This window comes from Lepidochelys kempii, chromosome 4 (genome assembly GCF_965140265.1).
Source record: "Lepidochelys kempii isolate rLepKem1 chromosome 4, rLepKem1.hap2, whole genome shotgun sequence".
Lineage (NCBI taxonomy): Eukaryota > Metazoa > Chordata > Testudines > Cheloniidae > Lepidochelys > Lepidochelys kempii.
Window position 1 is genome coordinate 96,303,278 of NC_133259.1, and position 14,110 is coordinate 96,317,387.

The 14,110-nt window shown below is 43.0% G+C and overlaps 1 protein-coding gene across 17 annotated transcripts in view; it reads right to left on the reverse strand.

Annotated features, from left to right (window-relative positions):
- N4BP2 (NEDD4 binding protein 2) overlaps window positions 1–14,110 on the reverse strand; it is a 111,764-nt gene that overhangs the window by 5,637 nt on the left and 92,017 nt on the right. For 6 of the 17 annotated variants that reach the window (XM_073342227.1, XM_073342224.1, XM_073342225.1 and 3 more), the window contains 5 exons: window positions 12,436–12,554; window positions 10,449–10,587; window positions 7,858–8,046; window positions 3,388–3,556; window positions 1,291–1,414 (listed from right to left, as the gene is read on the reverse strand). In XM_073342227.1, coding sequence (XP_073198328.1) covers window positions 1,291–1,414; window positions 3,388–3,556; window positions 7,858–8,046; window positions 10,449–10,587; window positions 12,436–12,554 — 740 coding nt within the window. Of the gene's footprint in view, window positions 1–1,290; window positions 1,415–3,387; window positions 3,578–5,055; window positions 5,873–7,857; window positions 8,162–8,850; window positions 9,457–10,448; window positions 10,588–12,435; window positions 12,555–14,110 lie in introns of those variants that run through there. The other 11 variants (XM_073342228.1, XM_073342229.1, XM_073342233.1 and 8 more) reach the window with 11 other exon arrangements.

Genomic DNA, 14,110 nt, shown 5'->3' on the forward strand with positions numbered 1-14,110 from the left:
AGGGGTCTTTGGCGTAATCTTGACAGTAACTCAATTATGTACACAAAAACAAACTCATCTAATGTTGTCATCTACCTTCCAAAGTAAATGTGGACAGAAGAAAACTGTATCGAACTTCCCTTATGGGACAGTTTTATGTCATGAAATTTTATCTCCACTGGAACTATTATACAGTTGCCAACTTTCTGATTGCAGAAAACCAAACACCCTTGCCCTGCCCCCTGCCCTGAGACCCTGCCTTTCCCGATGCCCTGCCCCCATTCACTCCATCCTCCCTCCCCCCATCGCTCGTGCTCTCCCACACTTGCTCATTCACTCATTTTCACTAGGCTGGGGCAGGGGTGCAGGAGGGGTTGAGGGCTCTCGCTGGGGTTGTGGGCTCTGGGGTGGCGCCGGGAATGAGAGTTTGGGGTTCAGGAGCCTCCGGGCTTGGAGATGGGGCCAAGGGGTTCGGAGTATGGGAGGGGGTTCCGGGTGAGGCAGGGGGATGGGCTCTGGGCTGGGAGTGTAGGCTCCGAGGTGGGGCCAGAAATTAGGGGTTCAGGGTGTGGGAGGGGGCTCCGGGCTGGGGCAGGGGATTGGGGTTGCCGGGGGTGAGGGCTCCAGCTTGGGGTGCGGGCTCTGGGATAGGGCCAGGGATGAGGGGTTTGGGATGCAGGAAGGGGCTCTGGGGTGGGGCCAAGTGCGGGAGGGGTTCAGGCTCTGGGAGGGAGTTTGGATGTTGCAGAGGGCTCAGGGCTGGCGCGGGAGGTTGGGGTGTGGGAGGGGGTACAGGCTCTGGGAAACAGTTTGGGAGAGGAAGGGAGCTCAGGGTTAGGGTGCGGAGGGAGTTTGGGGTGCAGGCTCTGGGCGCTGCTTAGTGCAGGAAACTCCCGGTAGCGGCAGGCATATCCCTCTAGCTCCTAGGCACAGTGACAGCCAGAGGGTTCTGGTGCTATGGTTCCCGGCCAATGGGAGCTGTAGGGGGCGGGTGCAGTGTGCAGAGCCCCTTGACTGCCCCTGCGCCTATGATCCGGAGGGACATGCCAGCCACTTCCAGAAACCACAAAGAGCTGGCTGCTGCAGCAGACCAGACTTCTAGCAGCCTGGTCTGCAGTGCTGATCGGAGTCGCCAGTGTCCCTTTTTGACTGGGCGTTCCAGTCAAAAACCGGATGCCTGGCAACCTTAACTATTAGGATAGTTGATCTGCCTTAATTATTTTACAAATTGTATAGTTTTCTAAAACACATTTCAGTGTTTAGTTAGCTGAATGTTGTTTCAAAATATCAGTAACAGAAATCTAAGCTCACCTGAAGTTGTGGCTTGTGAGGTATTTAGTGGCTGCTGGTTTGATACGAGCAACTCCTCCCTGGCTATGGTTTCCTCTTCCCGTGATCACACACAGATATGGTTTACCACCAGTCTGCTTGTACTCTGTTACAGGAGGAATTGTAACGGTTAAAATGTTCTCTCTGAAAAGACTCAGCATTTAACAGAACTTTCTTATCCGTACATCTGAAAATTTTCACCACAGTGATTTATAATTCTGTTTTCCTACATTAGCTTTAACTGTTAAGTATGCATCATTACCATCCATTTTTCCTCTGGCATAAGAAGTAAATTCAATTTGCCTTTAGAGTTTAAGAAAAATGTCTGAATGAACTGTTCAAATCTAGACTATATCTTGAAACCTACACATTGTGCTCTGTCACTGAAACCTCATGATTTTATAGCAACATCATTCATTATTCATGTCAGACCTGTACTTGGAATTTACAGCCAGTTAGAACATAAGATAGTAAAAGAGCACAGTAAAAAACAGATCTTTTAGTACAGAACATGTTTACAAGAACAAACTCATCATGAACATGAAGCAAAATTCTTAAATCTAAACAAATCATATCAGTTTTGCACGAGGAAATTTTTTAACTGAAATAATTTTCACAAGACACACTCAGATAGGACGAGACAGAAACATGAAACTGTACATTAATTTTTAACCTCTGAATCAAAGTCAGACTAGCAAGGTAGTAATTTCTCAAACATTGGAGTAGGTTCTTGGGAACATCCTAAGGATCAATATAGCATTTCAATACATCAGTATGGGCTCTAACTTGGGCTTTTCTCTAGGCCTTCGCTAGTAGTCACAAATCTTCTGCCTCTAGAAAAGGTGCCAGTAATCTACTATTACTATATCCTCTGGATGGGGACTACTGGGGGAGGGGAAGGAAGAGTTGAATTAATCTGGATTTTATAACTAAATAATTGGAGGTGCTAACTTTTTCTTTCTTTCTTTCTTTAAACTGAAGGGAACACTTACAGATTGGCACTTTGTATAGAAGCTATCCTAATCTTGCTCCTCCCCTTTATCTACTTCTTTTTCGTATTATCTGTGATCTTTGACAACTTTCAAAGCACCTAGAGTCTAGGATGGGTCTCTTTTTATGTAAACTGAAACAAATAAATAAATATTTCAGAGTTAGGCAGCTACTGAGCAAGGACGACTCTACCAGCATTCCAGAGCTGCTGACAATAAGTATTGAGCTGAGGGAAATTAAAACTCTATGGATTAATGGGAAAATATACAGTATGTTAGTAAGCAGGGGTTCAGGTTTATAGCAGTGGTCACCAAGTGGTAGACTGCGATCAACTGGTCGATCCTGGAGCCTCTGACAGTCGATCGTGATCTCCAGCCGCTAAAAGTCCGGCAGCATAGTGGGGCTAAGGCAGGCTCCCTGCCTGCCCTGGCCCAGTGCCACTCCCAGAAGTGGCCAGCAAACCCCTGCAGCCCCTGGGGGTGGGGAGGTATGCCACGGGTCTTCGTGCACTGCTCCTGCCTGCAAGCACCGTCCCCGCAGCTCCCATAGTCCAGGAACGGGGAACTGTGCCCAATGGGAGCTGCAGGGGCAGTGCCTGCAGGGAGGGCCAGCACCCGGAGCCATGTGCCCCCTGCTAAGGGCTGCAGGAGCAAGCTGACCACTTCCAGGAGCGGCGTGGGGCAGTGGCAGGCAGGGAGCCTGCCTTAGCCCCCCTGCGCTGCTGCCCAAGAACTGTCCCCCTCCCCCACCCCAACCCCCAGCCTTGAGCCCCCTCCCGGAGTTTGCATCCCGCACCCCCTCCTGCACCCCAACCCTCTGCCCCAGGCTCAGCCCGGAGCCCCACTCCCACGCTCCAAACCCCTTGGCCCCAGCCTAGAGCCCTCACCCCCTCCTGCACCCCAACCCCCTGACCCAGCCCGCTAAAAGTGAGTGAGGGTGGGGGAGAGAAAGCGACGGAGGGAGTGGGGATGGAGTGACATTCATACCCCTTATATTTCCCTGTTTATAAAATGTATTCTTTCTACTTTGGCCTCCTGAGCGTAGTGTCAAAAAGAGAACTGTGTGTGTGGATTATTAGTTTATTCCTACCGTGGCTTTTCTCCTGTAGTACTCTGGACAAGTGATTAATGGCTTCATCTACATGAAGACCATGCAGATCCAAAACATTCTCAGGCAGCAGGGATGCATTTACTTTCTCAAAGATTTGCACAGCAGCATCATGGTTTGCTTCTTTCATCTTCTGCTCATGAAGGCGACCCTTTATTCATAAACACATCAACTGTTAAATTTTAAGACTTAATCTAAGCTCCATACTGGTTAGCAGGATTCAAGATGACAGCACAAGCAGGGTGTTTTTAAATTTCATTGCATCAAACTGTGAACTATAATCACAACTGAAATTCTGCAAGTGTGTCACTAAAACCTATTTAGAGGGAGTCATGTGCTGATTTAATCAAACTCGTTCATGGGACACTGGTCAAAGCTTGCACAGAGAAGAGATCAGAATGCAAGACAGACAAGAAAACGAAGGAAAGCCAGAGAGAAAGAAATAAACAGTATAAGATGTCTACATGAACACTAACATAAATCCCATTCACTGTTGAATTTTAACTTGTTAGTTAATATTCTATCCTAACAATGGTATTGTACTTTTTGAAAATATTAGCTGTACATTCATTAAATCAGAAGTCTCAAACAATTGGCCCACAGGCCAGAACAAGCCTCTCAAATACTTTAAATCTAGTCTGAGTCTACAGAATGTATTCATTCAGATCAGACTAGCCATGCAGTTGTGAACATTTCCTCCATAGCTGCCAAATCTCCTGGTTTACTTTATGAAAAATCTTCCATGATGGAGGCAGCACCTCTATCAGGGGAATAGTGCAGTCTGCTAAGGAGAAGAGGGTGAAGAGACAAAGAGCAAGCACTGGAACTGTCAATACAGAAGGGAGCAGCTGAACAGAAACAATCTTTAAAAAAAATTAGAAAGATGTTTTAAATAAAAAGAGGTTTGCAAAGGAGATATTAAACTACAGACCCAAGTGCAGACTTACAAACATGTATTACCTATGCAGTGATTTCTGCAATGAGTAGCCTGAGTTATGAGAGTCTATCATGGACCAGGAATCTGGAACAACCCCAAACTAAGAGCCCAATCCCATAGACCAGGAGCAGGCAAACCTTTAGGCCTGAGGGCCACATCGGGCTTCAAAAATTGTATGAAGCGCCGGTTAGGGGAGGCTATGCCTCCCCAAACAGCCAGGTGTGGCCCAGCCCTCGACCCCTATCCGACCCCCCCTCCTTCTCGCCGCCTGACGGCCCCCCTGGGACTCCTGCCCCATCCACCACCCCCTGCTCCCTGTCCCCTGACCGCTCCCGGAACCCTTGCCCCTGACTGCTCCCCACTGCCCCATCCAAACCCTCCTCTCATTCTTGATTGCCCTCCCGGGACCCCTGCCTCCATTCAACCCCCCTATTTCCTGCCCTCTGACCGCCCCGACCCCTATCCACATCCCTGGCCCCTGACCACCCCCTCGAATTCTCCTGCCCTCTATCCAACCCCCCTGCTCCCTGCCTAGAGCACCGGTGGCTGGCGGTGCTACAGCCATGCCGCCGCACAGCACAGAGCACCGGGTCAGGCCGGGCTCTGCAGCTCCACTACCCCGAGAGCTCACAGCCCCGCCGCCCAGAGCATTACGTCGGCGGTGCTGTGAGCTGAGGTTGCGGGGGAGGGGGAACAGCAGGGGAGGGCCCAGGGCGAGCCTCCCGGGCCAGGGGCTCAGGAGCCGGGCAGGAGGATCCTGTGGGCTGGATGTGGCCCACGGGCCGTAGTTTGCCCACCTCTGCCATAGACACTTACTACTCACTAAGCAATACAGCTGGTATTGTGTCTGCAAGATTGGGCTCTTGGTTTACAGTTGTCCCGCATTTCTGATTCATGATATCTTGAGTATTTCCTGTAACTGCTATAAATTTACTTCTGTTTTGTTAGTGCAATCACTTCATCTAAAACCCTCAGATACCACCACTATAGGGAGTGTAGCACCAAAGAGTGACCTTGAAGGTGTCTGTAGGTACAGTTTTAGGAACTGTGGAAATACTCTTAGGATATTGGCCTGATGGTGCAATAAGCAGAAGAAGAGATTGCAGGTGACATTTTGTCTTAAAGTTTCTCTAGTGGCTGACCAGTATTAGTGGCAGATTCAGAGATACCAGCCCTGCAATCCTCACTTGCAGGGGGCTGCAAGCACAGGCAAACACCAGTAACATTCAACTCTCAAACTCAGGCTCACAAACAAAATCTAGTTTTTACAGTTTTTGCCTCAAATTGAAAGTACAAAGAAAAAATTAAACACAAGAGGCAAGTATTTCACAAGAGTGAAGGTAACAGTTAGCTTTTCCCTAAAAGCCCTATAATAAATTATTTTGCAATTTTATAATAAATTATTTATAAATTTCACTTATAATTTGTGTCCATGATGAAGAGGCAGGATAGTAGTTGAAATTATATTTCTGTCCAATAATCATGCAGAAACCACTATTTAGAATCTTCCTGAACAAGCCATAACAATATCTAGATTAGAAATATAACAAAGCCACTTTTTAAAAAAAGAATCAGATACTAAATATTTTAATAAAATTTCTCAACTCACCAACATGAGTAATGGGTATTAAAATTCCACACAATATGTATAAAATATTAAATATTCTATTAGAAAAATGTAGAGCTGTCAAGCAATTAAAAAATAATCGTGATTAATCATGCTGTTAAACAATAATCAAATACCATTTATTTAAATATTTTTTGATATTTTCTACGTTTTCAAATATATCAATTTCAATTACAACACAGAATACAAAGTGACAGTGCTCACTTTATATTTATTTTTATTACAACTATTTGCACTGTAAAAATGATAAACAAAATAAATAGCATTTTTCAATTCACCTCATACAAGAACTGTAATGCAATCGCTTTATCATGAAAGTGCAACTTACAAATGTTTTGTTACATAACTGCACTCAGAAACAAAACAATGTAAAACTTTGGCGCCTACAAGTCCACTCAGTCCTACTTCAAACAAGTTTGTTTACATTTATGAGAGATAATGCTGCCCACTTCTTAATGACAATGTCACCTGAAAGTGAGAACAGGCATTTGCATGGCACCCGTTGTAGCCAGTGTCGCAAGATATTTACATGTCAGATGTGCTAAAGATTCATATAGCCAAAATAATATAAAGTGAGCTGTCATAAATATAAAGGGAAGGGTAAACACCTTCAAAATCCCTCCTGGCCAGAGGAAAAACCCTTTCACCTGTAAAGGGTTAAGAAGCTAGGATAACCTCGCTGGCACCTGACCAAAATGACCAATGAGGAGAAAAGATACTTTCAAAGCTGGAGGGGGGGGAGAAACAAAGGTTCTCTCTGTCTGTGTGATGCTTTTGCCGGGAACAGAAAAGGAATGGAGTCTTAGAACTTAGTAAGTAATCTAGCTAGATATGCGTTAGATTCTGTTTTGTTTAAATGGCTGATAAAATAAGCTGTGCTGAATGGAATGTATATTCCTGTTTTTGTGTCTTTTTGTAACTTAAGGTTTTGCCTAGATGGATTCTCTATGTTTTGAATCTGATTATCCTGTAAGGTATTTACCATCCTGATTTTACAGAGGTGATTCTTTTACTCTTTTTCTTCAATTAAAATTCTTCTTTTAAGAACCTGATTGCTTTTTCATTGTTCTTAAGATCCAAGGGTTTGGGTCTGTGTTCACTGATGCAAATTGGTGAGGATTTTTATCAAGCCTTCCCCAGGAAAGTGGGTGTAGGGTTTGGGAGGATTTTGGGGGGAAAGATGTTTCCAAGCGGGCTCTTTTCCGGTTATATATTTGTAAGACGCTTGGTGGTGGCAGCAGTAAAGTCCAAGGGCAAAAGGTAAAATAGCTTGTACCTTGGGGAAGTTTTAACCTAAGCTGGTAAAAATAAGCTTAGGGGTTTTCATGCAGGTCCCCACATCTGTACCCTAGAGTTCAGAGTGGGGAAGGAACCTTGAAATGAGCACTGTACATTTGGTATTCTGTGTTGTAACTGAAATAGATATATTTGAAAATGTAGAAAAACATGCAAAATATTTAATACATTTCAATTGGTATTCTATTGTTTAACAGTGCAATTAATCACAATTAATTTTTTTAGTTAATCGCATGAGTTAATTGAGAAAACTCGACAGCCCTAGAAAAATTATTTTATAGTAACAATTCTATATCACTGTATAGTAAAGATGTGATGAGTATTTCAAAGTTTTAAAACTTTCAATAGAAATTTGCATTATATAAATATTGGTTTTACAAAAGCCTTCAGAGCAGTGCAAAACTACAATCTACTTTCTAACCAATGAATGCACCTGTGATAGTTGGGGGACTTCCCAAGATTTGCATATTTTGGAAGGTTTAATAATAAAGCAAATCCAAAACGTGCAGTTGTGAATTCATGTTCAAATAACATTCAACTGGGTACTTAGTACATCCTCAAATAAAAACACAACGCACTTTTTTCTTTTTACCTGTTGTGCATAAAATGTTGCCACAGGCTTCATACCCATGCGATAGGCCTCCTCTGCTTTTTTTAAGCATTCCTGTTTCTTTTGCTGGTGAAGAAAAGCCTCTGCTCTAAAGTCATCATACCCAGGGTACTCAATGTCTTGGAACACCATCTCATTCAGAACATCTTCAGCCTCCTTGGATTTTTTTGCCTGCGACAGGTAACATTTGCAGTAAAGGCCTGGTCCAAATTCCATTGAAGTCCACTGCAAAGCTCCCATTGATCTCACTAGAGCAGTATGAACCCCTAAGTGAGATTACTTGTGTCTGAAACATGGGCTATGTGATATTTATTCATTGCAGTATAGCAAATACAAACTTATTGCAGGAAAACAAACTTGAGAGAAAATATTAACACATTACAAGCAAAACTGTAATGTTTTACTGACAGATCTGTGACAAGTGAAAATATCCCCCATGTTTGTAGTCTCTGTTTGTCAGGCTAATGCGTATATACAGGAGTACGTGTTCAATTTCCTTTTTTTATTACACCTCTACCCCGATATAACGCGACCCGATATAACATGTGTTCGCATGCAACGCGGTAAAGCAGGCCTCCCCCTGCCCCTCCCCCCAAGGTCTGGGAGGCAGGAGCTGTAGGGGGGGCATTTTGGGGGGCCCCACAGGCCCAGAGTGGCCGGGGTGATTAGCGGGGGGACTGGGAGCAGCCCGCTCCACTTCCAGCCATGTCGCTCAGGGGAGGGGGCTTGGGGGAAGGGATCCCCCCAGCACTCACAGGCAGCGGCGGAAGCGGAGCAGCCCAGCCCCAGACCACTGCACTCCGCCAGCTCCCAGCCACGGCGCTCCGCTTCCCGCCGCCGGTGAGTGCAGGGGGCGTCCTTTCCCCAACCTCCCTGCACTCACCAGCAGCGGGAAGCGGAGCGCCATGGCTGGGAGCTGGCAAAGTAGAGCGGGCTGGGGCCACGTTGCTCCACTTCCTGCTGCTGGCGGTGAGTGCCTGCCATGGGGCGGGGGTGTGGATAGGGGTCAGAGGAGTCAGGGACAGGAAACAGGGGGGCTGGGTAAGGAGTGGAGTCCTGGGGGTGATTAGGGACGGGGGGTCTCTGGAGGGGGCGGTCAGGGGACAAGGAGCAGGGGGGCCAAAGCTAGTTCGATATAACGCAGTTTCACGTATAACGTGGTATGATTTTTTGGCTCCTGCGGACCGCGTTATATCAGAGTAAAGGTGTACTAAGAAACTGTACAAGCACAAGTAAGCAAATTCAATAAGGACAAATGCAAAGTACTACATTTAGGAAGGAACAATCAGTTGCACATGTACAAAATGGGAAATGACTGCCTAGGAAGGAGTACTGCGGAAAGAGATCTGGGGGTCATAGTGGACCACAAACTAAATATGAGTCAACAGTGTAACACTGTTGCAAAACAAGCAAACATCAGTCTGGGATGTATTAGCAGGAGTATTGTAGGCAAGACACAAGAAGTAATTCTTCCGCTCTACTCCACTCTGATTAGGCCTCAACTGAAGTATTGTGTCCAGACAAATCGGAGAGAGTCCAGAGAAGAGGAACAAAAACGATTAAAGGTCTAGAAAACATGACCTATGAGGGAAGATTGAAAAAATTGGACTTGTTTAGTCTGGAAAAGAGAAGACTGAGGGGGGATATGAGAACAGTTTTCAAGTATGTACAAGGTTGTTACAAGGAGGAGGAAAAAACATTGTTTTTCTTAATCTCTGAGGATAGGACAAGAAGCAATGGGCTTAAACTGCAGCAAAGGAGGTTTAGGGACATTAGGAAAAACTTCCAAACTGTCAGGGTGGTTAAGCACTGGAATAAATTGCCTAGGGAGGTTGTGAAAATTGGAGATTTTTAACAGCAGATTAGATAAACACCTGTTAGGAATGGTCTAGATAATTAGTCCTGCCACGGGTACAGGGGACTGGACTAGATGACCTCTCGAGGTCCCTTCCAGTTCTATGATTCTATCTCTAAGAGGATGGTGGAGCTAATGACATCAGTTGAGGAAACAGCAGTCCCTGCTTTCAGTTAAACTGAAGGATGGTGCCTTGGTAATTTCCAAAAAGGCCTTTTAAATATTTCCTTATTTATAGAAATAGATCCTTAAAATAAATACCCCTTGGGAAGGTGGAGGAGGGCAGCTGATCAAGTGCAAACTTTCCAATTCTAGACTGGATTTTTCTGATTGATTTTTCCGATCGATTGGAATGTTCTAAGCGCCCCTTTTCCCTGCCCAATCTCAATATTCATTCCATGAAGGAAGGGAGTGTGCATATGTGGCTGAGAAAATTAGGCAAAACACCAAAACTGCTAAACTTCAGAATAATAGCACTTTATGGTTCAAGCTTGTTAGATAATAAAGACAGGTTAGTACTGCCCTTCTAAAAATCTCAGTAGAACTGAGTGTTCTTTAATCAGTGCTTCACATTCGAGGAAGAAGCTAATGTCAAAAATATCCACATTCACTGTGACAAAAATACAAACCACAAATGTTGCAGCAAAATGTGTACTTTAACACTGATGACAGGACTTCAGTATATATATTTGTAATTATGAAAAAAATTGGCTTGTACCTTTTTCTCTCGGTTCTTTATAGCACTGCAGGAAGGGAGAGACTCACTTTGCTGAGCAATCTCTTGAGCTACAACCGTTTTTACAAGGTCTGCCTCCAGGACACAGTTCAGAAATTGCTCGGTCTGTTCTAAGGAGTAGCTGTAGAGAGTCAATAAAATATCAATAACTTTGCATATATATTGTCCCAATGCATATTAACAGCAGCTGCATTTGTTAAAATATGTACAGTAGACCTTCATATAGCTACGGGAGTAAATGCTATCATAACGGTACTGGAGTTGTCATTTTTCTACTCAGGAGTTCAGCAAAGTTCCTTGTAATACATCACCAGACTCAGATATTCATTGCACTTATATTTGCCTTGGTGCTAACAGATGTACCCAGTGCCATTTGACCACCAGTAATTAAAAGGGACAGACACTATTAAAATTTGTAGAATCAAAACTGAACTTTATTTCTGTTTGCAAAGGTTCATGGTATTCTTTGTGTGCATTTTAAACAGAAGTGCTCATTAAGAAAAAAATAATCATAGACAATAGTCCAGCACTCACAACCTACACTACAACAACAATCATGTGCGTAAGTGTGGCTGAGGAAATAATTGTGAGAAGAAAACAGATTTCATTTTCAAGCTTCTGGGAATTTATAACCAACAGTAAGAAAAGTGACTTTAAAAAATCATGAAGAATATATTGACATTGTACCTTTGAACATTAAGCAAACTATGTAATATTTAGTCTTATTTTCAATCAGCCTTTGCTGTATAGATTTATGGAAGAAATTAATCCTGTTCTTACTATCACAACTTTGGTAGTCCTTCTCATTTTCATTTTGCTCAATAGGCTGATAAGAGGGAGACTGTTTTAAATCAATGAGGTGTTGTGAAGAAGCCACAAAGGCAAAGATACCAAGGAAGGAGTTAGGAGGGAAACTTGTGAGGAAAGAAAGAAATGAAAACAAAGATACCACAAAAGTGGAATTGTGTGGGCTTGAAAGGGAGAACAGGATCCCTAAACTTAATGTAAAAGGTTAATGGAAACCAGTGAATGTATTCAGAGAGGCCTGTGAAATGGCCTGAGCAGTGGATGAGAAAGGCTATTTTAGCAGCAGCACTTTAGATGGACTGAAGAAAGTTACAGAGAGGTGAGAGAGAGGAGGTGGTTGCAGCAGTAAAAGTGAATGATGACCAAGGTATGGACAAGTGCTTGAACTGCTGAGATGGAGAAAAGGACAAATTTTAGAGAAATAACTTGCAAGCTTTGATGACAGCCTAGATGTGTAGGGAGAATGTGCAGGAAGCAAGCAACCCGTGTGAAGAGGAAGATAGTTGGAATGGTCAAGGGTGATAGCAAGAGAAGGAGAAGGGAAGTTTTAGGAAGAAAGATGGACCTCAGTTTTCACAATCTTGAGTCTCAAGTGGTAGCTGGACATCAAGGATAAGAAGCTGAAAAGAATCAGATGCAAGAATGGATGGAAGGAGAGATGACTCTGCCACGGCCTGCTTCATAGATGCTGTAGTAAGGAGTAGAGAATTAGCAGCAAATGTTAGGCCACGGTAGATTTTCCCTCTGGCTGCGTGCCACTCTCACTGACCATACTATTCCCATTACTTGCCAATATCTCCAAGTCAATTCTTAGGATGGCTGCTCCTTGAGTTAGCAGAACCACTGATAGAAAGTGGCTCCAGTCAGTCAACATCATCCAAGGAAGGTTGTAGAGGGAAAGTGAGGGAATGAGAGAAGCGTCTTCTCAAAGTAGTAAAACAAGACTAAAACAAGTGAAAACGTATAAATTTGAAAAAAAAAATCTGCTGTTAAGGACCACAACGTTTGGCCTTTAATTAAAGCTAAACTTTTGTTATTTTGGATAGAACCATTCTTTAGCAAAGTATTAACTTTTTGGGCACTTAATTGTGACAGAATAACCATGTACTGTATGTTATTACTATGCAGCATTTTACAAAGGAAATATTTAAAGATCTCTCACTTGTTGTCCTTGAAGATGTCCATTAAGAAGTTTTGGTTTATGGTTGGGAACATCTCAAAGAGTTGCTTCTCCTTCAACCTGGCAGCGCAGTCTTTTCTAGCCATGGAAGGAACATGTTTCTAATCCAGAAAGTAAAGTAAGTGGAACGGTAAAATCATCATTAGAGGAATCTACATTAATAAAACTGATCCAATAATGTAACTAATTTGTTATGACCAAAAAAATTTATTCACTACCTAGGCACCTATCATGCTAAAGATTTTAATTACAAATAAGGATCAGCCACACACACTCATCTGGTGCACAGAAAGCTGGGACAGGCATATCATGCTGTGTGATACTGTATTGCCACAGTCTGCAATCATTGGAAGTGACTAAGCTAGAGTTCTCTCAATTTAAACTGAGAGAAGGCAGATGGCATGGTATTTTTCAAGAGGGACCTTAAATTTTGGAATTTACTACACTGTTGGTCTATAAAAGTCCAAATTCCTGAACATTCCAGGCATGCTGTAAAGCCCATCTTTTTTCCCCTCAGGCAATTGGGCAAGGAGCATACTGAGTGTTTGGGGTTGAGCTATGGTGGTTTTATTGACGATGGGAAATATTGGTTTTGTTTTGAGGCAGGTATCGGTTGTTTCGATGTATTATGCATTCAAATTTCAGAAGTCACCTAAAGCAGTGTTTCTCAATGACTGGCCTGTGGACCAGTACCAGTCCCTCAGATCTCCCTGACATAGTTTGGGAAGGCAGCAAGCCAGTCCCTGGTATCAAAAAGGTTGAGAAACACTGACCTAGAGGACATGATATGACAGGTCTTTAATTATAAAACTGAAAATTGCAGTGCTCATATAAAAGAAGTGATCAAAACAAAACTGAGCCAGATTACACCAAGCTGAAATCAATCTTTGGACACCATAGTTATCAGTAAGACATATATAAGCGTAAGGAAAAGAACCCACAACACTCTGCTTCAGAAATACAGGCTTATAGTATTTGAACGTCAATGTCAACAGAAATAGGGACATTTTATTTTTAGGACAACTACTTACAGGGCAACAGAATTACAAAGAAAGACATAATTGCACTAGTCTGTCATTGCATCCATGAAAGGAGAGTAGTGCAGTTAGTTAGATCATTCAAATTGAAAACAGGGGAAAACTAAATGGAAACTAAGAAAATGGAAAAGAACAAAACTTTAGGAAATAATAAGTGTGTGCCAAATTGAGAGAGAATTACATCTTAAATATCCTTTAAATGTGTCAGCTGTCTGGAATGTTGTGGGTTTTTTTAAAAAGTATCACAAGCAATTAAATCTCTTTTTGAACAAGCATAGCATGGTGCTAATTACAAATTTTTGCATGGCTGTCTCACAAAGAATGCATGAAGCCAATTTGATAAACACATTTCTAAAAGTAAACAACCAAAAATGCAGCTCAGCCAAATGCAAACGCTAACCTGTACACCAAGATATAGCGTGATCTGTTTGTGAAACAATTAAGATATTAAACTTTCAAATGACAGATTTATTTTAAAAAGAAACATCAGCTGGCTTTTATCTAGCACCTTAAGTAAACTCTAGCTATCAAAAAACAATTAATAAAATTAGTTAACATCCATCTCAGAAACTCAGCACTAGTCAGCCTGTACAAAGACAGGCAACTATAGAAGCAAAATA